This window comes from Pseudorca crassidens, chromosome 15, assembly GCF_039906515.1.
Source record: "Pseudorca crassidens isolate mPseCra1 chromosome 15, mPseCra1.hap1, whole genome shotgun sequence".
NCBI lineage: Eukaryota > Metazoa > Chordata > Mammalia > Artiodactyla > Delphinidae > Pseudorca > Pseudorca crassidens.
This window is the reverse complement of record NC_090310.1, coordinates 41,297,072-41,323,460: the sequence shown is the minus strand read 5'-3', so window position 1 is coordinate 41,323,460 and position 26,389 is coordinate 41,297,072. Positions and strand designations below refer to the sequence as shown.

Genomic DNA, 26,389 nt, shown 5'->3' with positions numbered 1-26,389 from the left:
AGTACTCCCTGTGCGGTCAGCTAAGCTATTTAGGGGGAAGTGCAAGCTTCGGGGTGCACGCCCCCCGCCCCATTCAGGGCCACAGAGACGTCCCCTCGTGCATGAGATCACAGCCTGGGAGTTTACCAAAACGAGCAAATCCCAGAAAACGGCTGAAAGGGTTCCTCTGGCGATACCATCAGGTTTGAGACACTGAAAAAATGTTCTTCCCTCCAATCCATCCCAACCTCTCCCCAGTAAATCCCAGCACAGTGAAAATAGCAACATCAGCAGTTCTGCATTGCTGGACGGCCAGCCCAGTAAGAAGCACGCTCTCCATCGACAGGTCGAGACCCAAAGTGCATGGCTGAGATGTGGGCAGAAAGACGCCCGAGGCTCCTTTCAGAAAGGAGACCTCCCCAGTTCCTACATCAGCAATCGTGATGCATGAAACATGGAAACAACCTCACCCCAGAATTTCCTCTCTGAGAAACTTAGCGTGGAACTATGGTTTCTCAAGATTTCACAGCAAATGAGTTAAAAAAAAATACAAAAAAACCCTCAGGCTTTGGATCAAATGTCTTTGCTAAAGACTGACTAAAACTAATTAAGACCAGTATGACAGAACATTTAACGTAAAAGCATCTTACGCTTTGTAAGCACCAATCTGCATAATGATAATACCCGCTCCACGTCTAGAGTGTATTTATAAAAAGCACAAATATGGGAGTAAAACATCTTTAGATGTAAACACTCAAAACAAAGCTAAGTTTCTAGTATTTTTCCACCACCTGGGAAGAGATTTTTTAACATAATTAAATAAAAGGTGGTGCTGTGAATTACCAGCTATGTTTCTTCTGATTCCTATAAATCAGTTAAATTGAGTTTCAGGTGGAAACTTGGCTTGTTCACTAATCTTGGTCTACTTTTAGATCCCGGTAATGATTTGTTTGTTGGTTTGGTTTTTGGCCGCACCTCACAGCATGCGGGATCTTAGTTCCCCGACCAGGGATCGAACACGTGCCCCCTGCAGTAGAAGCATGGAGTCCTAACCACTGGACCACCAGGGAAGTCCCCCATAATGATTTCTTGGGAGTCATCTAGAATATGGCTTATTACGATTACGTGTTACTGTCTTTCTTAAGGTATCCACTTTGGGGAAGTCTTAACTTTCACAGTTGAAAACTAGTAAAATCAGACAGGATGGTGACTTGAGCCCTGCTGGACATCACTGTCAGCTCTGGAACGCTCCTCCTCTCACGTCCAGTTGAAAGAATTCCTAACATAACATCGCATGTATTCTACAGGACAACAGGCCCAGAGTCCCTTCAAGATTCAGAGGGGACCCATGATTTGTCACCTCGTACCTGCAATCTGCCAGACACGGACCAGCTTTCCATGTGCGTCAACCCAGAAACAGTAAACACGTGCTGACACCATCTTTTTACCTTCCCTGCATCCTCCTCACTCCAGGGGAGAAAGCAAAGGGCACAGCTCAAGGAAAGATACAGAACAGAGAAGTTTATTTTACACTATCCGTCCAAGAAAACAATCGCCGTAAACCAGTGCAAAATGTGTAACAGAATCCATGTGTGTCTTGGCTCTGAGAGCCCGAAGTGGTGATTTCCTCTCCCGCTCCTCCGGCCGGCAGGTGCCCCTCGGCGAACGCCGGCCTCAGTCTGCACCATCAGCAAATATTCAACCCATCTGTAGCAGGTTATTTTTACAATTCATACCAGAATGTGTACAAGGGACGGGGAAAACCATACCGAATGAATAAGTGATCAGTGCTTAAAGTAAATACATGGGGCGGCACGGGCAAGAATCCACAGTTTCAATAAATACAAGTATAACAAGCATGGGTGGGTCTCAACTCGGTGGAATTATCTGCGTAATAATCCAGCATCAGACAAAACCTAGCAGGGCTGCTGAGCAGTGATTGGCAACAACGTCCACAATAACTTATGCCCTTGAGCGAGTCTGCACTAAACACATTCTGCGGTTTCCAAGGTGTCCGTTCTCTTTTCTCCTTCCTGCGCCTCCCGCCCGCCCCACCCCCGCCGCCCCTCCCGGAAGGGAGCGGTGGAGCTGGGACTGCTGGGCGGCGGCGTCCCGAAGTTAGAACGCTGGCCCTAGAGCCAACGGTCAGGGTCCAGTGTACTCAGTACCGAGCGGCCACGTCTGTGCAAAGTGCGCGTCTCTCCATTTCCCAAGAAACCAGTGTCTGTACCTCCTGCGCGTAAAGCGGTGTTGGCCTCTGGGTCACTCCCTGTCACCCCAAACACCAAGCAAAGAGAACACATCTCAGGGACTCACAGGCGGGGAAGCTCCTGCCGTTGGCTGCCTAGCGCTCTCGGATGGAGAGGTTAACCGGGGCCCCGAGTCAAAGGCCTCTGGCAGGCAACAACTATTGCTTGAGAGGCTAGAAGGAACCTGGGGAGAGAGTGATGGTCAAAATGGACAGGTGGGCAGCTATCTCCTTCCCGTAAAACCCTGCGCCCCAGGGAAGGCCTGCAGGGCTTGGCGGAGACCCCCGGGTGTGACGTGTCACGCCTTTGTCCCAGGGCCTCGCCAGCCACTCCTCAGATCAGCACTAAATCCATACAAGCTCCAAAGCGCCTGGGACTCGACCCCAGAGGACGCAGCTGGGACACCCGTGGGTCATCGACGGACCCAGAGCCCAGTGAAAGAAGACGCAAGAAAAACTCTCAATCTCTGGAAGCAAAGGAAGAAAAAGGGGGATCCCCCAAAGCCAAACAGCCCCCCAGACCCAGTAACCTAGGAATCAGCGCCAAATATAAGGAAATCCCAAACACTCCCTACCATCAATGGACCCTCTCCTCTCTCTCCTTCCACAGTCTAGGGTCATAAATTAGGCTAGTCTTCCATCCAATAACTTAAAAAAGGACGAGGGATGTACTAAGTTTTGCCTGGCTTGGGCCAGTTAGCAGCCAGTTTTTCTAGAATCTCAGTCACTGTTCAAAAATTGAGCTTGAAAATTCACGCGGGTGTCGAAGTCTTCACGCGGAGGAGGCGGGAAGGCGGAGCCGGGGTGGGGGGCGGGGAGGGGGCCGGGGGCGGGGCAGGGGGACCCGAGGGCGGGAGCGGAGGCCGGTGGGCAGCGCAGAGACCACGCCGCGGGGCCAGACTCGGGCGCCGGGCTCGTATTGCACAGAAGGAGGGGCCGCGGCTGGCGGCGGCCGCGGGTCAGTGGGCCCCGCACATGGGCAGGTTCACGAAGGTGAACACGTTGAACTCAGTCATGATGGAGAAGCACAGGAACACGCCGTATAGGAAAAGGCACCCGCACCCGAGCTTCCTGTCCAGCTGCCACTTGTTCAGGTGGACGCCAAACACCTGCAAGGCACAGAGCGGGGTCAGAGGGCGCGGGGCGGGGCCCGCCCAGTCCTTCTCCCTGGACTCCGCCCCCCCTCCCCCCCCACCCCGTCCCCTGCTCCTTGAAGCCGCGCGCCAGGTTTCCCTCCTGCCTCCCCAGTGGCTCCCTCTTTGTTCCTTTTGCGACCCTGTCCCCTCATCCTGACCTCTCACTGTCCGAGGGCGCCGGGACTCACACCTAGGCCTCACTTTCCTGTCTACACTCACTCCGTTGCGGGTCTCCTCCAACTCCTCGGCTCTAAACCCCTCCAATGTTCTGGCGTGTCCAGAACACACGCCAGATTGCTCCTGAACTGGGACTCGTCTTTCCAACGGCCGTCCAGACCTGGCCCCTTGGATGTCAGATAGGCGCTGCAGACTTAAGATGTCTGAACTCTTCCTCCCCAAACCTACTTCTCAACCCTTCAACAGCCCAGCTTGGACAGCTGGTCAGTGGTGAACCCCGTCTCCCAGCACTGTAGGGCTTCAGCGAAGCACAGAGATGCCCCGAAGCTAGGAGCGAGCACTCCGACGTCACACACAACTTCCCTACAGGCCTGGGTAATGGGGCTGATATCAGTGACTACCTCACGGGGTGGGGTGGGGGGTTGGTGAGCTCCAGATGGGAGAACATGTGCGTTAAGCACAGTGTGTGGCCATTACAAGTATAACCCTAAGTCATACCCACCTGAAGAAAATCCTAAACGGCAAAAGAATGGATTTATATGGGTTTTCACTTTTGTGTAAGGCAGTATTTACTTTGGTAAAACCTTGACATTGGACTTGCATCCTGATGCTGTGAATTACTTCTCCTGCCCTTCTGAATTCCCGTTCTCTAGTATATGTATGTTCACATACCAGGTGTGATTCAATGAGTACTTCCTTGAAAAATTCAGGAGAAAACACACTGCGTCTCTTATTGTGGAAATTCAGTAACGTGTGTATGTTAGCAGGCACTTCAAGTGGATCAGTCCGTGTGGTGGTGTGAACTTGTTCCCACCAAACGTGTCAGTTGAGTTGGAATATTAAATTGTACAAATGGATGTGATGGCCAAGGTAGTGCAGTGGCATAAAAGTGCACTGTCAATCAAGTCCGTTCTCGGTCTTTGAGTACTGGTCAAATCCATGGATTTATGAAGATGTTTAGTAACCTGGAATAGTCAGTTAATTGGGATATAACCTTCCGTCGACTAATCTTGCAGAAAAAGTGGGATCTCCCTTTGGCTTTTGATCAAAATTTGTGTTTGACATGAGATGGACCCAGCTTCTGAGAGGAGGCTGGCTCCTTTCAGAGAGGGAGAAGGCTTTCTCATGGGTTGCCAGGATCCACTTCTGGAAGAAACAGCCATGAGATGGGGCATCTGGTGGCTGACTGTCTCCATCTACCAGAAGGCCACGTCCATCTGGTGTCCAAACAAACTGTAGCCACAGAACCCACGGGGGTGGCGGTGGGGGGGAACATGGGAACTGGAGAGTGGAGAGAGCTGCAGACCCACCGTGACAAAGACGGAGGCCAGGAGCAAGCCCACGGAGTAGATCAGTCCCCTGCTGTTTAGCCGAATCTGTAAGAAAGGATGACATGGAGTCAGGCTCCTGAAAGCATGTCTGCGGAGTGCGGGGCAGTGAGTACCAGTGAGTCCAGGGATGGAGAGCAAACGGCAGCTCCGCAGTAGAGACGGACGATTTCCTGGACACCCAAGGTGCACCGTTGTCTGGTCCATCCTCAGACTGAGCCCTCTCGGCCTCCAGCAGGTGTCCACTGACTGCCCCTCGGCCACTTGAATTCTCCATCCTGTGTGGCCTAATTCTTACTTCCTGGGGACCTGACCTCCAGCTTGCTCGACACACAACTTTTAGGGTAAATTTAATAACATGGGTCACGGGAGCAACATTTTGAAAAATATTACTAAACTTTTTATCTCTGTTGCATTCAATGTCTGTGGCCTTCACCCAAACTTGATGAGAAGTGGTGAGTGAGGGCTGCTATCTTGACCAAGCAAAGAAGAGGAAAGAGTTAACATTCCATTTCTGATACTTTGTTTTGTTTGTTTTTCACAGTAATACAGTGGGGTTAACTGGCAAACTTTGAAGAAAAAAAACAATTTCTGGAATTCTTAGGGAACAGCGTTGTCCAGTACAACTTCCCGCAATGATGGAAATGTCCTACATCTGTGCTGTCCAGTATGGTAACCGTTAGGGACATGGGGTTCTTGAGCAATTGAAAGGTGGCTCGAACAACAGAGGAACAAAAATTTTAATCTTACCTTCCTTTAATTAATTCAAATTTATATTAGAAGAACCACATATGAGTAGTGGCTGCAGTACTGGACAGAGCAGATAGAGAGTATTAAGGGGCCAACTGGGCCGACAAAGATGGTAAAGTTTCTTCCATGGTGTCGAGAAGATGCCCCTTCTGCTTTGTCCTGGGTCCTGAGGCCGGCTGCCTGGAAATAGGAGGGGTGCCTCGGGGCAGCCATGCTCACAGGGCGGCCCCCTGACCAGAAGCAGCAGGGGGAGGAGGCTTGTTAGAAACGCAGAATCTCAGGCCCCACCCAGACCTCCCAAATCAGCAAACTCTGGGGACAGGGCTCATCAACCTGTATTTTAATAGACGCTCCAGACAGTTCGGACGCACGAGAAAGTTTAAGAGAAAGTCCTAAGGGTCAATCCACTTCTGACCTCCATGCATCCTGAGGATGGGACCTGGACATTCATTTTTCCCCGGTTCTCTTGGAAACTCTTATGTGCAGCCAGGTTGGGGGACTATGCCCGACCCCCAGCAATGTACACTGTCCTGCTGGGAGTCAAATGCTCACCTGTGCTCACAGAAAGGAAAATGAGGCAGGTTGATTGATGTCATTACAGAACTAAGTGGTGATTATTAGTAGGAGTGGTTTGGACAAGGTTCAAGGTGCCTCTTGCCACCCTTGCCCCAGTTCACCCCCAGGTGTGGGTATGGTAACCTGTGGGTGTCTCTGTAAATGGGTGTGTTAGTTCATCTTTTGGTGACAGGACACTGCATGCCCTAAATAGCCAACCCTTTCTGTGGGGACTCAGAAGCCTCACACACCTCACTAAGCAATGTTCTGTCGGAGGGAATGGGCAGGACTCTCCCCTGCCCACACAATCCCTGTGAGCCAACCATCTGCTGAACCCCAGCTGGGAAATTATTCCCATACCATATGCCTCCCAAAGACTAATGGACACAATCATATCTCCGTGCCACTAAAGCAATGGGTTGACCCGGTGAATCCATCGCAGACAAATGGGAGATCAGCCCCGTCTCAGTCCAGCTGGTGGCGTAACTTCCTGCAGACCCTCAGCCAGGCTGTGGATAGAGTTTCCCCCTCTCATCGGCTGTGTTAGTATAAAGAGGCCAGCACCCAGGCGTACATCACAAATGACTTGTACTGAAAGAGAGTCTCTTCTGAGCTCTTAATTCTCAACACTGTGTGGATTCTTCCAAGAAGGGGGCCATTGCATTCCCAGCCCAGCTCGCCCTATGAGCCCCAGGCTCCAATCCTTGTCAGCAACGAGGATGGAGTAAAGTGATTTCCTGCCCTTAAGAAACCAAGAGCCAGTGAGAGCAAAAGGCAAAGCAGGACAGTTCTCTTTGGCCAAGGCTTTTCAAAAGGAATCAGGTTCAGCCAAAGCTTTGGAACTTCACCCTGTCTACATTCACATAAAGTCTCAAAGGACAGTGCTGCTGAAATTGTAAGTCGTCTCTAAAGACTAAAGACAACCAACTTTTGTGGGGTTTCTGAGTATTTTTCACTTTTTCACCTTTTTCTCTGCAGCTTTCTTGGCTAATGGACTGCCACACGCACCCAGGGGTGTATTTTTGTTTTTTCATTGTTAATTAGAGACCTGGGCTCTCGACGCCTGCATCGGTTCCTTGCTACCTTACTGAACCCCCTTCCCCATGGACGTGACAGTCAGGAATTAGGGTTCCTTCACTTGCCTCTGCGCCAGCACGAACACCTCCAGCCACTGGAGGCTATCGGTGGTTGGAGTCAGGGGTTGGCAAATGCAGGCGATGGGCCAGTTGTGGCCCATCGCCTGCATTTATAAATAAAACTTTATTATAACTCAGCTTATTCATTGACACATTGTCTGTGGCTGCTTTCATGCTACAACGGCAGAGCCAAGTAGTTCTGACAGAGACGGTATGGCCCACAGCACTTAATGTATTTCCTCTCTGGCCCTTTCTGGAAAAAGTGTGCCGACCCCTGGTTTAGGGCATGGGCTCCAGACCCAGCTTCCTGCTCAGTCACCCACTCGCTATATAATCATGGACAAGTGACTTAACTTCCCCAGACCTCAGGTTTCTGATGTGTAAAATGGGGACGCTACAGTTCCCACCTTAGGGAGTGGTTATGAGGACTAACTGGATTAATCCATGTTCAGCTTGAACAGGAGCCGGTGTATAAAGTCCTCAATAAATCTGGGCCATTATTCTCCATCCACTCGTGATCTGCCTGGGCCCACTTCCCTGGCCCCCCAGATGCTACTTTGATACGGTCGTCACCTGGCAGCTCCCTGGTCAATGCCTCAGTAGGTGACAAACCCCATGAGAGCAGGGACCACGGCATTTCCTCCTCCGCCTGGCACGGGGCTGGGCACAGACCACGTGCTTGCTACATAATCGGTGAACGATCAGGAATGCCCTTGAAGTGGCGTTTTGCGTGTGGTTTACAAAAAGGCCAGTGCTTCTGTGGGGCAGGGTGGACTGGCCAGAGAGACCCTGGATAATGTTCCAGAAGCAACGCAATCCCTGCCCCCAATTCCGTCTCCCTTCCCCACTTTTTTTATGTGTGTATAGCTATTTTTTTTCACCCAACACTTTATTATGAATGCTTTTAAGCATTCAGAAAAGTTGAAAGAATCAGAGCATCTTATTTTTTTAATGAACTTCAAAGTAACCTAGGACATGTCACCCCCATCACTTCAGCCTGCATCTCACTACACAGGGTTCACTAGTAGTTCACAGCTCTTACTTTTAGGTGCTGTTTCCATATGGTGAAATTCACAAATCATAATTGCACCATTCAATGTGTTTTGAGAAATGCATACACCCATGTCCCCCAAAGTCCAGCCGTGACGTAGAGCACTTCCATCACCCCAGAAAGCTCTCCTTTGCCCTCCCAGCCAGTCTCACCCAGGGGTAGTCACTGCTCTAAGCTTCTCCATCATACGTTGGTTTAGCCTGTGGTATAAATGGCATCTCACAGTGTGCACTCTTTTCTGCCAGGATCCTTTTACTCAGCATACGATTTTTTAATGTATCCCTTCATGTTTTTCATTGCATCGATAGCTCACTTCATTTTTTTATTGAGGTATCATGGACGTCTAACATTATATTAGTTTCAGGTGTACAAGATCATGACTTGATATTTGTATATACTGGGAAATGGTCCCCACAATCAGTCCCCATACATAATTACAAACATTTTTCTTTCCTGTGATGAGGACTTTTAAGATCTACTCTCTCAGCAACTTTCAAACATGCTCAGCGCTTTTTTAACAGCGTACGTATATGACGGATCGTTTAATTATTCTCCTCTTGGTGGGCTGCCTCTAGTTTGGGGCTATTGGTGTGTATTGATTTTATAACACAAGCAAAATGAAAAGAGGCCGACAGTGGAGACAAGAAAATGAAGAGAATGATGACAGCTCGGGACTCCTCCGGGACCTCAAAGGCACCAGCTCACATGCTGGCAGCCCTGGTAGCCCTTACCCAACTGGAGCAATTCACCGCCTCCCCCCACGTCCATCCTCTTTGGGAACATGCAGTTGAGTCAGATGGGGCCCTCACCTCCTTCCCATTTCTTCTCTGCCCATCCCTCCCTAGGTCCTTTGCCTCTTCCAAGTTCACTGGGCCCCTGCTGGCTTTATCCCCCAGCTGATGCTGATCTCCTCCTAACTTTCCCCGGGGGGGCTGGCTTCTTACCTCCCCAGCCAGTCCCAGTGCTCTAAGGGCAGATGCCTCGGTCTTGAGTTTTCTGTCATTCCACACAGCACCTAACTGCCCCCCTAACTCCACACACCGTATGTTTAAGTGAGCATCTGCTGGTGATGCTGCGAGAGAGAGACAGAGAGAGAGAGAGAGAGAGAGAGAGAGAGAGAGAGAGAGAGTGTGTGTGTGTGTGTGTGTGTGTGTGTGTGTGTGTTATATGTAAGGCAGTGAGGCTGGATGGCAAGGGGCACGACTGGAGAGCTGGGTGGGGAAACTGACCACGGTGAAGGTTGGCTTTAAGCCTGATCTTTTTAAGCAAGAAAGTCAGAGGGCACCAAAATTACCTTTTCCCCCCCAGTGGAGGCAAACTTGCATATGGTAAAATGCAGAGATCTCAAGTGGACTGTTGGATGAGTTTTGACCAATGCGTGTACCCAGGTAACCCACACCCCAACGAGAATATAAAACATTTTCGTTACCCCAGTGAGGTTCCCTGAGGGCAGCAAATCTTAACCCTCCCGAACAACTAGTTTCTTGGGGGCTTGCTAAGCCAGACAATCTTAGGGTTAACTAAGATGCTAACCTCTGGAAAAGACTTGGAGCTCCAGCTGCACAGTGTGGACCTAAACTGGCATCTCCCTGCTCCTGCCTCAGAGATGCGAAGCCCAGGAAGTGCAAAGGCAGGGAGTCCCCATGGCAATGCCCTTCTGAGAGCAGGCAACACACTCGGATTGCTCAGCTCTGACATTTAACGTTGTTTTTATTTCTTGCCTTCAAAACTACGAATTTTCATTCCCCAATTCCCTCTTGGCAGTTGTTGGAGAGGAAACAGGAGGCTGGCTTGTTCCCAAGGCAACAGGAATTTAGGCTCCGTGGATGTGTGGTTTTTAGTAGGGACGCACACAGAGACCATGACACCCCTAGTTTCCCATGTGCACGTGGCTCATCAAACAGCTCCCTGAATCCTACACCGTTTGTTTGAGGACCTAAAAAACCCCAGCCTCAAAGACTCCGACTCTCCCCACATTACAGTTTAAAATCTCTGTATGTTTTGAGGTCAGCTCCACCCAACCAGCAAATTCTTTTCAGAAAAACAAGAAGCCCCTGGATTTTCTCTAATTTGGTTTATAACTTGGAACACATGTGGTGTGTCCTTCGCATTTTCTGACTTGGGTAGTTTGAACACTTGCTTGGGCTTTGGTTCCAAATGGATGTGTCCAGCCGTGACTTTATGTTGTATAACATCACAGGGCGGGGACCTCTCTCCTTGAACAATTAAATGACGTCAGAAAGTGAACAAGCCGACAGAAAAGCAGCACTTTAAAGGCAGCTGGTGCCCAAGTCCCTTCCGTTCCAGAGCACACACACAAACACAGGATTGCACTGAATTCTAGTAGCTACTCCTCGAGGTGGCTTGTTCTCCCTGTAAAGGTGAGACAGCTGAGGCTCAGGGCAGTGACGCTCTTAACCAAGGTAAGATTCTGCTCACCAGCGCGCGGGTGTGGGTTTCCCCGACACATCCAAGCAATTCTGCGACACCAGCTGAGTGTCCTGCACTTTAACCTGCCACTTCCTACCTGGAAGCCGCAGCAGCTCCCACAGGTTAGGCCTCAGCTCTGCAAGGCTGTACCCGCCTCCCCCCACTTGAGATGCAGGCTGTAAGTCCAGGTTGTCACCTGTGCTTTTGACGACTGGGTTACAGATTAGACGTCCCCATGGAGGTTCCAGGAAGGAACCTTCTTCTTGGGTTCTACTAGTTTGCTAGAGGGCTCACAGAACTTGGAGAAAACATTTACCTTACTAGATCACCGGTTTATTATAAAAGGATATAACTCAGATGGAAGAGAGGCACAGGGCAAGGTGTGGGGAAAGGGCTGGGGGCTTCCAGATCCTCTCGGGGGGGGGGGCACTCTCCCTGAATCTCCATGCGTTCACCAACAGAGAAGCTCTCTGAACCCTGTCCTTTTTGGGCATTTACGGAGGCCTCATTATAGAGGCACAACTGATTAAATCAACGGCCACTGGTGACTGATTGAACCTCCAGCCCCTCTCTTTGCCCCAGACTTCAGGGGGTTGCGACTAAAAGTTCCAACCCTCAAATCACAGGGTTGGTTCTCCTGCCAAGCAGTCCTCATCCTTAGGTGCTGACCTAAAGTCACCTCATTAACAGAAAAAAAGATACCTTTGTAGCTCTCCTCAGGAAATTCTGAGGGTTTTAGGAGCCCCGTGCTAGAAACGAAGGGTAACTGTATATTTCTTATCATAAATCCCAGTATCACACACGGCCACGAAGCTGGAAAGGGGTCAAGCCTGCGCTCAGAGTCGGCCTTAAGCCTGTAAATTCCAGACTCTTCCCTGCACCTTGCAGGGCACAGGGGAAAAGCCAGAGTTCTCTTCACCTGCTAAGAACTCTCCAAGGTGGCATCTGGGCCTTTGGCGCCCATCCTTTCTGGAAGAGTCCTGAATGCACAGCAAGAACCACAGATGCCCGTGCAGCAGAGGCCTGGGGCCGCCCCATCCGGGTCCCGTGCTGCCCCCATCCTCTTGCCACTTCGGTGGAGCCAGCTGACTCCCCAGAGCCGGTACTGGCGTCTGTGCCTGAGGGCTCCTCACAGAACTGCGGAAGCGCCACCCGCCCCACCAATGTCCCTCCAGCTGCTGCCGCCTGCCTTCCCGTCACACCTCCCCGCTCCCTTCTGGGCTTTCCTCCTCCCCCCACCCCCGAATAAATGCCTCACCCCATCCTGTCTCAGGATGCAGTGGTCTCTGGGGGATCTAAACTTTGATAGATGGTGGGACTGAATCTGCTTCAGGCCTTGGTGACCCAGGTCAGCCCTCTCCTGGGGGGCCGGTCAAGACCCTGTCTTCTCCCAGGTATCATCTCATTTTCCTGAACCAGCACCTGAAATCTAAAGGGCAAGCTTCACCTTCAGGGGATTGGGCGGCGTCATGGTAGCCCCCAGGGTCTTGTTAGAACAGCCTCAAGAAGAACCATTCGTTGCCACGTCGCCCAGCGCTCCCCCAGTTACCCCTCCAGGCCTGTGGGAACAGCTTGTGTTTAGACGGGCCCTGGCAGCGCTTTCTGGAGTTTGCTGGTGTCCATGGTGTCAACACTCCTGCCAAGGTCAAGTGCAAGGTGCCAACCAAGGGTGGGGTGGGGAAGACCTCTGTAAGTCTCTTCTTCCCCTGGGGGTTGGGGCAGCGTTTTCAGTAAAAGGAAACACTGGTCCGGCAACTGGAGCAGCATCCAGGTACCGGGAGCCTGATTCAGGGATGCTCGCTAAAAAGGCGAGAAGGAAGATGCAGAAGCATCGGGTACCGACTGGCGGGTTATGGGCGCGCCGGCTGAGTCGGACACGGTGCTGCTCTCAGAGGCGGAGGGGAGATGGCCGCCCACGTGACTGCAGAGGCAGTGCACGTGGCTGGGGCAGCTTCCCGGAGGAGGTGATGGCTGGCAGACAGCCGGCCTTGGAAGAAGGACCTTGGGAAAAGCCTTCCTCCACGTGGCCACGCCCTCCTTCTGGAAACATTCTCGGGCCCCACTTCCTCCCGGTTCTCCCCCTTTCTGGCTGACCACTCCTCAGCCTCCTTCACTGGATGGTTTTTCCCTGCCGGACATCAGGATATGGTTCCGGGCTCTCTTCTCTATTTACACTTATTTCTTGTAAGAGCTTTATGCTTGAAGACCCACAATAATGCTCTCGCCTGCCACACGGAGACCTTGCCTCTGAACTTCAGATGCCTTTATCCCACTGCCTACCTGACATCTCCACCAGGACGACCCTCAGACACATGAAACCTAATCTGTCCTAAATGGAACCCTGGGCACTGCCTCTTAGATATGCTCCCCTCCACCCCTACCCAGGCTTGTCTTCCCCAGGTCACATATTTTCTCTTTCCTACAAATGCTTCATAACTGGTCTTGGGCCTCTGTCTTGTGTGGCTCCAACCCTTTCCCCACGCAGTAGCTGGAATCTTCTTCCTAATAGGACAATCACACCACCCCCTTCCTTGTCTCCATGGCCACGGCTCTCAGCGTCCTTGCCCACGTGGCCTCTCTGGGCTCTAGTTGCTTCCTGGCACTCATCCCTCTGCCTCCCCGCCTCCCACTCCCACCCTCTGCCCCCAGGCAGAGGAGCTGTCCTCGGGTCCTTCCGTGCACAGAACCTTCTAGTATCTTGGTCTTTTACTAGCTGTTCCTTCTGTTTAGAAAAAGCCTCTCACTTTTATCTCCTTGGTTTCTGATAATCTCAGATTCTCAGAATAAGTGTCACTTCCTCACATGCATTCCAGGTGCCCTGATCCCTGCCACACACAGCCACATGCTGCCATGACTCCCGCATGACCAGCTCTCAGGAGAGCATGCGTCACACTTGGGTTCGGAATTGCCTGTGTGGTCATCTCCTCCCAGAGGCCGGGGCTCCAGGAGCACAGGACGGTGTCTGTCCAGCTCACTGAGGTGTCCCCAGCAATGGCGACCACCTTGGCACACAGAAAGCAGTCAATTCATGTCTGACCAGAAGAAGGATGAGAACATTTCTGATCACTTCTTTTTACCTCTGTGGATTCTGGAATCAGGGGGGCTCTTGCTTGGAAACAGAAAAAGACAGACACCCTCTGCTGCCTCCGTTCATTGCTTCTTAGATTTATTTTACATTTCTAAGCCCCAGCTCAGAAATCAGATTTGCCCTGGCTGCCCCGGAGCCTGCCTGGTGACTTTCTTCGTGCGGTTGGAGCAGGCGGAACAGACCTTTGTCACCAAAATGGGACAAGAAGTACTCATTTTCCAAACTGACTTTTAGAAATAGTTTTTACTGGGGGCACTTAGGTAGCTAGCTGGCTTCTGAGCAATACACAAGTACTAAGAAAAGCCCCAAATCTATAAAACTGCCTTGGTTCCTTGCTGTCAGATGCCTGAACCTCATCCTCGCACAAAACAGCTGTCTCAGTGGTAATTATCCAAAAATTATGACCTGGAAATCCATCTAGGCAAGATGGGAAAATTGCTTCAGAATTGTAGCAGGTTACCTGCTAGGGTGAGGAGGCCGTTAAACCCACACAGGCTGCTGGGTGCCGATGTCAGAGCTACAGAAAGATGTCACGTGGTTACTGAACTGCTAATAGATGGAGGCCCCTGAGTGCCCTTTCGGAAATGACACCCTCTCCCGGGAAAAGCTGGAGGCGGACCTGAGGGAAGACCAAATCGCTCCTGGCCAATAAGCCTCTAAACGCGCTTTTCCATGAACCTGGAGCTATCTTTCCAAGCAACTCCTGCATCTCGGCATGAAGTTACACGTGGGTGACCCTACAGTGCGCCTGGGCACGGGGGCTGGCCCCCAAGGGCCTGATGCAAGCGGCGGAGGGACCCAGGGCCTGGACAAATGGATCATCTTCATGGAAGGATCCAGAGCAGTTCCTCAGATGGAAACCGCTGTAGACTTACTGCAGCCTCAGGCAGTGGCGATTTGAGCTGCACCAACGCCTGTGAAATCTGGGCGTCAGGAGTTCTCTTCCCTCCCGGCTCCTTCTCCCTTTACATGAAGTTGAAGTGCTCACCGAAGCCTTAATAAGCAGACCCTGTCCTCTCTCCCAGCAAAGACTCAAACTCAGGGGCCCCAGCGACGACCCTCACGCTCCTGGGCGCCAGCCGGGAACGGCGGCCTCTGTGCCACGATTTGCTTTGGCCACGGTTCTCCCTGGCCCAGTGAGAAGAGAAGAAACCTCACTGTCCTCTCTCTGCCTCTTTCTGGCTGTGGGATTTAAGCTCTGAGGCCCTGGGTGCCTGACGTGCAGAAGCAGGCCTAGCACAGCACTGCGCTTACAGTGAATCCCTGACCCTGGCCCGCCTTGCCCCGCGCCCTGGCCTTCCTTCTGTTTTCAGACACAGCTGCCCGGGGTACCCTCTTGTTACAAGGCGCCCCCTGCCCCTCAAATCCCCCACTCTTTTTGGCCACTCACTGCTCAGCACAGAGCCCACCGTCCTGGGCAGCAGGTCCAGAGTGACGGGCGCCCCTCACTGTCACACGCCCACCTCACTATCTCCACGGGCTTCTCCTCTGAAGTCAGTACCCCCGTGTTTGTCCCTCATGGAGTCTGTCTCCTTCCACCCGACACACGGTCTAAGGGGGAGGGGCTGGCCTGCCTTGTTCACTCTGTATTCCCAGTTCCTCACCAAGTTCCCGGCACACAGTACATGCACGATACACACTGATGCTTGTCTTACTTAGCTGTTGTCAGAATTAGATGAGCCCATGTGCGCATGGCCTCCCTGGAGTTGCTGGCGCATAGTAGGGACTCGATGGATGTTAAGCTATTCTCATTGCTGCTCTGTTTGTCCCCTGCACTTTTCTCAGGTCAGCCTGTTCCTCCCTTCTGCTCTGCTCATGTGTCTTCCTCCCCAAGTGAGGTGGTGCTGATGGGAAAGTCAGGATCCATCCACCCATCCATCCAACAACTATTTCCTGAGCACATTCTAAGTGCCAGGCACTGTGCCAGGCAGAGAGGAAACAATAAACGAGTAAGACGGGCACAGTTCCTGCCCTCGGGGAGATCACTCCTCTGCGGGAGGCTCAGACAAAGGGGCAAAGTCAGCCTTGATGGTACCTGCTGGTGAAAAACACAGCAGCGACATCTGACTCAGGTATGGGAGGTCACAGTGGACATCCCAGCTGGTACCCGAAGGATGAACTGGAGAGAGAGACAAGGGGAGTCCCTGCTGGTGGCCCTTCCCTGCTCTGTGAGGTGGTCTGGTTCCAGGGGACAATTTTCTTCGATCCCTAACTTACAGGAAAACCAAAAGACATAGCTTGGTTGGGCCAAATTGGGCCACTGTTTTGGTCTACCATTACTAGACAAAGAGGTAGCCTGCACCAGTAAAGTTTCCCAGAAAATTAAAGCCTACCTACATGCCAGCACCTTGACTGCTTCTGATGAAATTATTTCATTCTTAATTTTGTCTGGATGACTGCGAATGACCACCATGAATATACATTATTTAACTGGACTGAAATACGGCAACACTCTCAGGAGCTACTGATGTACGAGGATTGCTCGCCTCTGCAATTGAGGAAGTAAAATGTATTCTCTATTTAAACAAGTAAAATGTCCTGCCGTGTGGATGGCGAACGCGAAGCGGACAAGGTTTTACACTCAGGCTCCAGCCACAGGGAACCGATCTGGGTAAATAACTGTCAGACAAAGTAGGGAAGAGAGGGAGCCAACAGGGACGCGGGGAAGAGCTTATGTGATGCTCAGCATGGGCTGTACTTGGGGGCAGTGCCTGGAGGGATGAGAGAAGTCAGGCGTGTGGGCAGGACTCGGGGGGTCTGCTCATAGAGATTTCCTCCCTCTTTGAATGCACTCTCAATCAACGAGATGAAACTATCTCAGAAAAATAAGTAAAAAGTAGCATTTTAAAGAATGCCACTTGGATCTGAGGGTGGTTTGATTACTCTGCCCCTCCCCTGATTCAGCTCACCTGGCTGCCTCCACCTGCCTCTTGTCCATTTACATTTTAGCTCTGCTTCAGGATGAAAACTTTTCCTGACAGTGAAGATTATCGCTATTTATTAAACATGGATTCTAGAATACAATGCTTTAACTGCAATATAATCATGGGCTTCCTGACAGTTACCAAGTTTTGAATAGTACTGAAAAATAAATTAACTAGGTTTTTTTCCCCAGAGAATTTTAAAAGTTCAAAATGTAATCTCCTTTTCGACAAATGATGCTGAAACCACTATATATCCACATGCAAAAGAGTGAAATTGGATCCCTACCTCACACCATATGCAAAATGAAATCTCCTTTGGTTTCCCTGGGGCTCATGAACTGTTTATAGATTATTGAATTTCTACTTTCAAAAGAGAGGCCTACATTGGACGCTGGTATCCCTGGAATAGAATGAAGATCTCTCTGGCACTGGTTACAGAAAGAGAAGCATTTGGATAAATGCTTCTTTCTCTGGGCTTTTCAACCAAATGTTTTCCCCCAAGAGCACTCTCTTGTGTGCCACGGCTGCTTATAAACCAGAAGTGGCCTGCTTCTTCTCCTGCATTTCCCCCTCAACTTCAAAAATAAAGGCAATCTTCAACCACAGAATTTGATGTGCTCCTTGTACAATTCCAGAAGAATGACCAGACTGACTGATGACCCAGTTATGTCATCCACAGATGGAAAACATGAATTTGGGCCAGACATCTAATAGGGCCTGAATTTTTGTGTTCATGATATCACCCTGTCACTAGAGTTTGGAACCTGAAAAGGGTGTGTTTTCATGGCTGCGGGTGTTACTGATATGAGAATTATGTTTAATTTTCTGTTCTCTAAAGAGTGTTCGGAGAATGTCAGGAGAGGGAAAGAGGGCATGATTTATGGCAGACAAAGTGTCTCGTGGAGTTGGGAGTTCATGTTCAATCAGGAAGATTTCACAGCTGGTAAGAGGGGTTGGTTTACCTCCAGGATGAGCTCTGAGTTTTGTTTTTCAATGGTTTTCATTTCACCTTCCGTGACTGTACCCTGTAATCCCAGTAAAGAAAAAATAAACATCATGGATCTTGGGACATTGGAAGGATTTGCGTCCCCTGCTCCTGCCTGTTCATCCCTCCTTGGAGAGACTTAAGGTGGTAAAAATCTATTATTCATGGACTGATTTTCCAGGTTATTTAGAGCATAGTTTCTTCTCGTCGTTTTGCTGCATGCTTTTTAGCCACTAGAGAAAACAAAAAGTAGTTGAAATTCATGTAGGGCTGAAGTTTACTTCTTCACAACTCTGACAAGAGGAATGTGGGAAGGTGAAACAAACAGGAATCAACCAGCTGGATTGTTGCCGAACTCAATGGATCCAATACCCAGCACTCCGAGCTGGGTTCAGGGACACAGAAGCCAGGCGGAGTCTGGGGTGCCGATAAAGATGGGATGTAAAGATGGATCAGGAGATGAAACGACAGACAGTGCACTGCATTTCGAAGAGGCGGAGCCCTTGGAGCGAGGAAGGAGACATCCAAGACCGAGCATGACCATGTAACGACAGAGGCTCACCTGTAGTGCGTCCTAGGGAAGTCAGGGTGTGCTCACAGCAGGGCTCTTGCTTGGAGTGGGATACACAGGCTTGAGGCCTGAGCTGAACTGGGTGATAACGGGGAAGGCTGAATGACAGAACCTTTCTCTATCCTTGCTCAGGCAGCATTGTCTCGCCTCAAAAATAAATGTTGAACCAACTTTTTTTTTTAAATGGCATTTATTTTTTAAATTTTAATTTTATTTATTTATTTATTTTTGGCTGCATTGGGTCTTCATTGCTGCATGCAGGCTTTCTCTAGTTGTGGAGAGCGGGGGCTACTCTTCGTTGCGGTGCGCGGGCTTCTCATCGTGGTGGCTTCTCTTGTTCCAGAGCACGGGCTCTAGGCACACGGGCTTCAGTAGTTGTGGCGCATGGGCTCAGTAGTTGTGTCTCGCAGGCTCCAGAGCACAGGCTCAGTAGTTGTGGCGCACGGGCTTAGTTGCTCCGTGGTACGTGGGATCTTCCCAGACCAGGGTTCCAACCCGTGTTCCCTGCACTGGCAGGCAGATTCTTAACCACTGCACCACCAGGGAAGTCCCTGAACCAATTTTTTTTAAAAAAAAATTGGTTTGGAGGGGCACCTTCCGTGCCCCCAGGTCTCAGCTTGGACCTGAAGCTTCCCTCTAAGTCATGAAAGACAGCTGTTGGTGAGGCTAGCGCAAGTGCAGCGGACAATTCACTCAAGGCTTCCGTGACATTCAACACCTTTTTCGTGGCTCAGGTATGTACGAGCCCCATCCTGTGTGCTCTGAGGATGCTCATCCTCACCGAGCTTCCCGTGGTGAGAACGTGAAGGGAAAGGCTGCGTTAATAACAAAGGAAAAGAATATGCAGGTGCCATGAAGCTGCCCCTAAACTGCAGGAATGAGATTAGGATAAAATAAAATGCAATGGATATTGTCGTTTTGAAAACTAATGAGGCATGTGTAAAGAGCTCCAAAACATGCGTCTTCTCTATAGCAATTCCAACTCCGGGAAAATAATCAAAAGAAATAGCCGCAAATGTAAATACAGTTTTGTGGTTAATTTCCGTAGCTCTTTAAACTCTATAAGACTGATGTACTAAGATGTCTGTGGCATCGTTAGTTATAACAGTGAAAACCTTGAAGCAGCATCCGTGTCCAACTGCAGCAGGATGATTAAGTAAATTTTGGCATAACGAGGATACTAAACTGCCTAATAATGATGTTTTTAATGAGATTTTTTTTGTTTTCTTTTTTGTTTTTCGGGTTTTTTTTTTTTTTTTTGCGGTACGCGGGCCTCTCACTGTTGTGGCCTCTCCCGTTGCGGAGCACAGGCTCCGGACGCGCAGGCTCAGCGGCCATGGCTCACGGGCCCAGCCGCTCCCCGGCATGTGGGATTCTCCCGGACCGGGGCACGAACCCGCGTCCCCTGTATCGGCAGGCGGACTCTCAACCACTGCGCCACCAGGGAAGCCCTTTAATGAGATTTTAAAGGAAAGTATGTTTGCTGTGTGTAAGAAGTATTTTAAAAAGCAATGTGCAAAATTGTGTAGCGTGACATCAGCTATGTCAACCAGCCTAGAAAGAGAAAACTATGCAGAAATGTTAACAGTTGATATCTCTGGATGGGACTATATGATTTTTATTTCATCCTCTAAAGCTGCAGTGTCTCATGGGCAGCCACAAGTCATGTAGCTATACAAATTTAAATTCATTAAAATAAAATAAAAATGAAAAAATTCAGGCCTTCACTTGTTCCAGCCACATTTCAAGTGCTTAAATGTCTCATGGGGCTAGTGGCTACTATATCCCACAGTATGGCTAGAACATTTTCATCACCGCAGAAAGTTCTATTGGGCAGGTACTGCTCTAGAGTTTTCTCTAATTAGAATTTCTCTAATTAAAGTTTCTCTAATTTTCTATGAAGACCATGAGCTATTTTTATAATCAGAGAAAAGGAAGAAAAACGTAAAGTTCAGATTCGTGGACTGTAGGAAAAACCCGAGAGATTATTTTAGGAATGGCAAAACAGAATCAAGGTGACTTGCACTGAAAGGAAGCAGCGAGGCTTTAATGAGAGTGTCAACACTGTGGAAAATACTGTTCTCAGATTAAGTACAGAAAAGATGTGTTAACCAGAAGGGAGGTGGTCCACACGGGACCCAGGAAAAGGAGCTCAGAGGCAGGGTTAGTCAGTGCACTCAGCATGGCTGGAGTGGAGGGGGCAGCTCGGGGCGGCAGAGAGACAGGCCCTACGATATGGGTGGACGCTCGGACGGCAGCAGCTCAGCAGCCCCAGCAGAAGGTTATCCAGCAAATCCTTCCTGTTTGGACTCCACTCTCAACCGGACACCCTGGACTGCAGGACTCATCCGCGTCTCCACTCCTTCCTGGGTACACAGCTCAACTAATAACCTGGAGCTCCCTTATAGCCAGACGGGAACGTATGACTTATCTGGACAGTGGGTAGGGGCAGCCAGGACATGGACCACTTCCAGGCCTCATCCAAAACCGATCTGCGCCATCCTCCGTGCCCTTGCCCTCTCGGCTTTCTGAGTGCCCGCTGGAGAAGGACTCCACGATGGTAGAACCACCTGATGGAATAAACCTCAATCCCTGAGTTTCTGCTTGAAGCGTCCATGGGAGCTGCCAGGATAGAAACAACTGCAGCAGATTTTGAGCAAGAAATAAACCTTCGTTGGGCTACCCCAGAGAGATTCTGTGGTTATTTGTAATAGAGTAGTAGCAATGCTTATTCTGAGAAATAAAATTCTAACTTGACCTTCCGTGGGGAAGGTATCAATGCAACAGGTCTGGTTATTCAATCCTGCTTGCCTCCAGTGGAGCCTAGAACTCTCAGGCCCTTGGAATGTTCTTCATGTCACTGACTGATGACGTTGGTGTGCACACTGGAAGCGACGGGGCACACTGGACCAGCTTGGCAGGATGCTCGGCAAGCTTTACGATGTGTACCTGGTGTCTGTGCTGGGAATCTGAGTGTTGTGATCACGGCTGTACATGTTGCAGGAGTGTGTCTACCTGATCAGCCCTCCAGAGAGCCTCAGACTCCATCTCCTGCACGTGGCCCTGTAGTGAGGCAGGACTTGGAAGCCTGCACCTGACCTCTCTGGACTTCTCCTGATGCATCTTATTTGCCTGTGGCTTTTACTCTAAACCCTTTGCTCTAATAAAACTTAGCTGTGACTATGACCTGCTGTTGAGTCCCATGAGTACTCCTGGTGAGTCAGTGAACTTGAAGGTGGTCATGGGGCTCCCCAGATACCTCCCCCATAAGATCTTTCTCCAGGAAAACAGAGCGCAAGTCATCGGGAATAAGTATGCTTTCTATCTGGCACTTGGGTATGTTAGTACCATCTGCTGGCATTCTAGCATATACATCAAACTCTCGTGAATTTGGTTGATGTGAGTCCATTCATCAGATTCTGACTGACAACAATGGCACTCTTAGGAATCTTGGGAAGATTATCTGGAATCCTGTGACCACCCAATGGTTGATGCTCCTTCAGGTGTCAACCTGGATGACATTTCTTCAGTGTCTCTCTTACATGCCACTTAACATGTGATAAGATGAAGCAAGTTCACAGATTTAGGACGAGCCGTGAGTGAGGCAGAAATAAAGGCTGTGGAGAGAGATCCCATTTGGCGGCGGTGGGGGGTGGTGGGGTCCAGGGAGGAGTCCTGAATGAAGTGGCATTTGCGACAGACCTGGAGGGAGGAACATCATTTCAAGTGGGAAGAGTGACGGGGAGTATGTGCATCTGAGTCAGAGTTTGCAGGAGGAAAGACTCCAGCAGGGGAAGTGCAGGGCACCTTCAGGGGCTGTGAGTCTAAAGGGTGCTAGCATAGCTCTGTGTAATATCCGAGACAGCAGATGGTCAGGGGGGGCATGGTGTTTTGGGAGCACTGATGGGGGACCATTGAAGGGCTGGCCTCTGGTGAGCATCTGTTTACCTTACAGTCAGCCTAGGCTAAGTGGTCCTTCTTCCTGGGCTTAGGGCCCAGGATTAAAACTCACTCCTGGGCATATACCCAGACAAAACTCTAATTCAAAAAGATACATGCACCCCTATGTTCATGCAGCACTATTTACAATAGACAAAACATGAAAGTAACCCAATGGACATTTGTCCATCAACAGATGAATGGATAAGAAGACGTGGTACATACATACAATGAAATATTACTCAGCCACTAAAAAGAATGAAATAATGCCATTTGCAGCAACATGGATGGACCTGGAGACCATCATACTAAGTGAAGTAAGTCAGACAGAGAAAGACAAATACCATATGATACCATTTATATGTGGAATCTAAAATACAACACAAATGAACATATCTATGAAACAGAAACAGACTCACAGACATAGAGGACAGACTTGTGGTTGCCAAGGCGGAGGGAGAACGGGGTTGGGATGGAGTGGGAGTTTGGGATTAGTAGATACAAGCTATTATATATAGGATGGATAAACAACAAGGTCCTAATGTATAGCACAGGTAACTATATTCAATATCCTGTGATAAACCATGATGGAAAAGAACATGAAAAAGAATGTATATATAGGTACAACCGAATCACTTTGCTGTACACTAGAAACTAACAGAACATTGTAAATCAACTCTACTTCAATAAAATAAATTTTTAAAAAATTATTAAGGGAAAAAAATGAAAAAAAAATCAACTCACCCACAAAAAACACAGTCACCTCTAATGGAAAATTGGGTAAAGCGCATAAAGAGATAATTATCCTAAAGAAGAACCCAAAAGGCCAATACATGTAAAAAAGAATACGCAGTCTCTCTGGTAATTAAAGAAAGATCAATTAAAACACAGTTAAAAAAAAACTCATGCTGCTGAATCTCTCATAAAAGTCATCAAAAACATCACTTTGTAAATCCATATATCACGTCAGTTTGAATGTTGTCATTTTTTATTAACTGTCAAACGAGCACCCACATGATCTGGGCCTGCCTGTCCCACAAGCGCATCTCAGGCCACGAGCCCCCAGGCTCCCTCTGCTCCACTTACCCTGAATCCCTTTCTTCTCTCCAACAGGCCAAGTGCACTGTTGCCTCAGGGCCTTTGCACAGGCTGTTCCTTCTGCCTGCAATGCTTTTGCTCTGCCCTGCCCCAATTTTCCCATGGCTGTCTCTCTCTAGTTATTCAGACTTTAACTCACAGTCACCTCTTGGAAGGAGCCTTCCCAGACCCCCCGAGGTAATGTAATGCGTCCTCTCTCACCACGTCATCCCGCAATTTCATAGACAGCAGAGGAAAGATCTCGGCTCCTTAGGACACGTTCTGCTTCCTTCCAACTTCTTGTGCTTATCTTTACCCTTTGGTGAAACCTCTCTGCCAACAGGTAGCTTCAAATGAACCAAAAACGTGCGGCCTTTCTGCATGGATTTCAATTTCATCACCGGACACACCTTCCCTACCTGAAACAGCCATGAGTGACGCAACTCGGAGACAAACATCATCTGATAAAATGAGCCACCATATTTTCTTCAGAAAATACACTTACTGACAACACATTACACAGACAGACTGAAGCAACGCTCAGTAACACATTTAGAGTAGCACCCGACGCTGGGCTGGGTGTGAAAACTTCAGAGGCATAAATAATACTGTTTTCTTCCAGATACAGAGAGAAACTGTAGTTTCTCCTTCCATCTTTGGACAGTGTCTGGGAGAGAAGTGCCCATGAGCAGAGGAGGGACACTTTGGGAAGCTGGGAAAGAGCCCTGAAATCTACCTGGACCGCCCGTGTCACCCACCTGCAAATCCACCTGGAGTCGCAGCCGGCTTAGCCTTGAGAAGGAGCGCGGGGGCCATCACTGTGGGGTCTGACTGCTGCCAGGTCCCTGGCAGAGACAGCATCGGGTATTTTGTGCCCTTCCTTCATGAATAACAATGTTTTGCAGGCCAAACAAATCCCATGGGACAAACCTGGCCCCCTGGCTGTTTCTGCACAGCCCGTGAGTTAAGAAGGGTTTTTACGTTTTTCATTGGTTGAAAAGATTCGAAAGAATCATAATGTATCATGACATGTGAAAATTATCTGAAATTCAAATTTCACTTTCTATACATAAAGTTGGACTGAAACAGCCACGCTCATCCACTTGCCATCATCCGTGGCCGCCTCAGGCCACCACAACAGAGCTGATGACAACTGTGACAGAGACCGTCCGGGTGGCAAAGCCTAAAATATCTACTATCAGGCCCTCCCCAGAAACCGCCTACCAGCTCTGCTCTCAAGTCCTGAGTGTTCCCACATGAGCCTGACCTCGCGAGAACCTGGCCAGGAGAATTTGTTTTCCCCTCCACGTGAGAGTTCCCACACCTCCTTTGCCCTGAGACACAGTTACAGTGGCCGAGGCCACGAAAAGCAGAAAAACCACTTACGTAGGATCCGTAATCCACAGCCAGGGTCTGCAGGGCCCAGGGGAGCCCGAGGCCAATGAGGATGTCAAAAACATTGCTCCCGATGGAGTTGGACACGGCCATATCCCCCATGCCTGCGAGGACAAGAGATTACCTGAGTGAGGGAGGTGGTCCCTGGGCGGTGCCCTGGCCCCCAATGACTCTCTCGAGCCCCTGGTCTGACAGCCAGAGACCCACGTGCCCGGGTCTCTCCCAGGCCATCCATCACTGTAGGATGACACAGATTGTAAAATAGTCTATTGAATACACATTTTCTTTTTGTGTGTGCATTTTTTCAATAGAACAGGATGAAATATACATTCTATTGAACTGCTGAGCTTAAATGTAATTTGAAAACCAACTATGGTTCCAAAAATTCTGAAGCATCCTATAGAAAGAAATAAACTCAGCAGTCTATAAAGGGCTCCTGAGTTCACCGACCCACGGTTCACTGAACCCATGGTTCAGTGTCATCACCCATCTGCTCTACGCTGTATCCAATTCTTCTTCTAAATAACTGAGCAACATTAAGGAAAATAATGTAACCAGCAGAATTCCACAAGGACCAGTGGAGGGCACTGTGCTAAGGCCGGGAGCCACAGGCTGTGTTTGCTGAAAACCAGTCTCCTCCCGCACAAATCAGGCCCATAAATTAGAGTGGGGGCTGGGAGGTGCACGGCCATCCAGGGGGCATCCACCTAGGGCGGGGCAGGTGAACTGGGACCTTGGTTTTGAGGGAGGAAGGGTCTGTCATACACTGAAGAGTGACCTCTGGCAGCTGGCACTTTGAGGGGTTCTGCAGTGGGTAAACCTTAGGCTATGGGGTCTGTCCTCTTGAAGCCTCAGTTTCCTCATCCACAAAGTGCATATATGATTGTCTCTATCTCATAGAGTTATGAAGTAACATCATGTGCTTAAACTGCTCTGTTCAGTTGATGGCAAAGGTTGGCCATCATTGTCTTTATTACTTTTTTTTTTTTTTTTTTGCGGTACGTGGGCCTCTCACTGTTGTGGCCTCTCCCACTGCAGAGCACAGGCTCCGGACGCGCAGGCGCAGCGGCCATGGCTCACGGGCCCAGCAGCTCCGCGGCATGTGGGATCCTCCTGGACCAGGACATGAACCCGCGTCCCCTGCATCGGCAGGTGGACTCTCAACCACTGCGCCACCAGGAAAGCCCTTTATTACTATTTTTAATAACAGAAGTAATACAACCTCCAGAGAGGATGTGGGTGCGACCCAGGAAGCGTCTCTGCCTTCCTTGAGGGTAGACCTCTGGCTTGTTTCCTTGTTATTCTGATGCCAGGAAGCCTTTTGACCAGCGTGGCACTGAAGCAGCCCAGTGCTCCTTCCCAGCTGGGATTTGGTGCCCTGGTAACTGCCCTGTGACCTCCCCCCGCCCCCCAAGTAGGAAGTCCTGCCTTTGTGTCCCAGCCCCGCCCCATTCGGGGTCACACCTTGTCTGGCCACAATGAGGCTGGCCATGCAGTCGGGCACGCTGGTTCCGGCTGCCAGGAAGGTGATCCCCATGATGACGTCAGGAATCCCCAGCGTGTACCCGATGATCGTGACCTGGGAGAGGCGGGAAGAGGAGAGCTGAGGGCTGGCAGCAG

General features: G+C 49.9%; 1 protein-coding gene across 1 annotated transcript in view; it reads right to left on the bottom strand.

The window, feature by feature from the left end:
• Positions 1–1,485: 1,485 nt before the first annotated feature.
• The window catches only part of SLC24A3 (solute carrier family 24 member 3), a 464,038-nt gene continuing 439,134 nt past the window's right edge, over positions 1,486–26,389 (bottom strand). Inside the window, exons 14-17 of the mRNA XM_067707351.1 lie at positions 26,234–26,348; positions 24,761–24,873; positions 4,851–4,916; positions 1,486–3,336 (exon numbers count right to left, since the gene is read on the bottom strand). Coding sequence (XP_067563452.1) covers positions 3,187–3,336; positions 4,851–4,916; positions 24,761–24,873; positions 26,234–26,348 — 444 coding nt within the window. The 3' untranslated portion in view covers positions 1,486–3,186. The remainder of the gene's footprint in view (positions 3,337–4,850; positions 4,917–24,760; positions 24,874–26,233; positions 26,349–26,389) is intronic.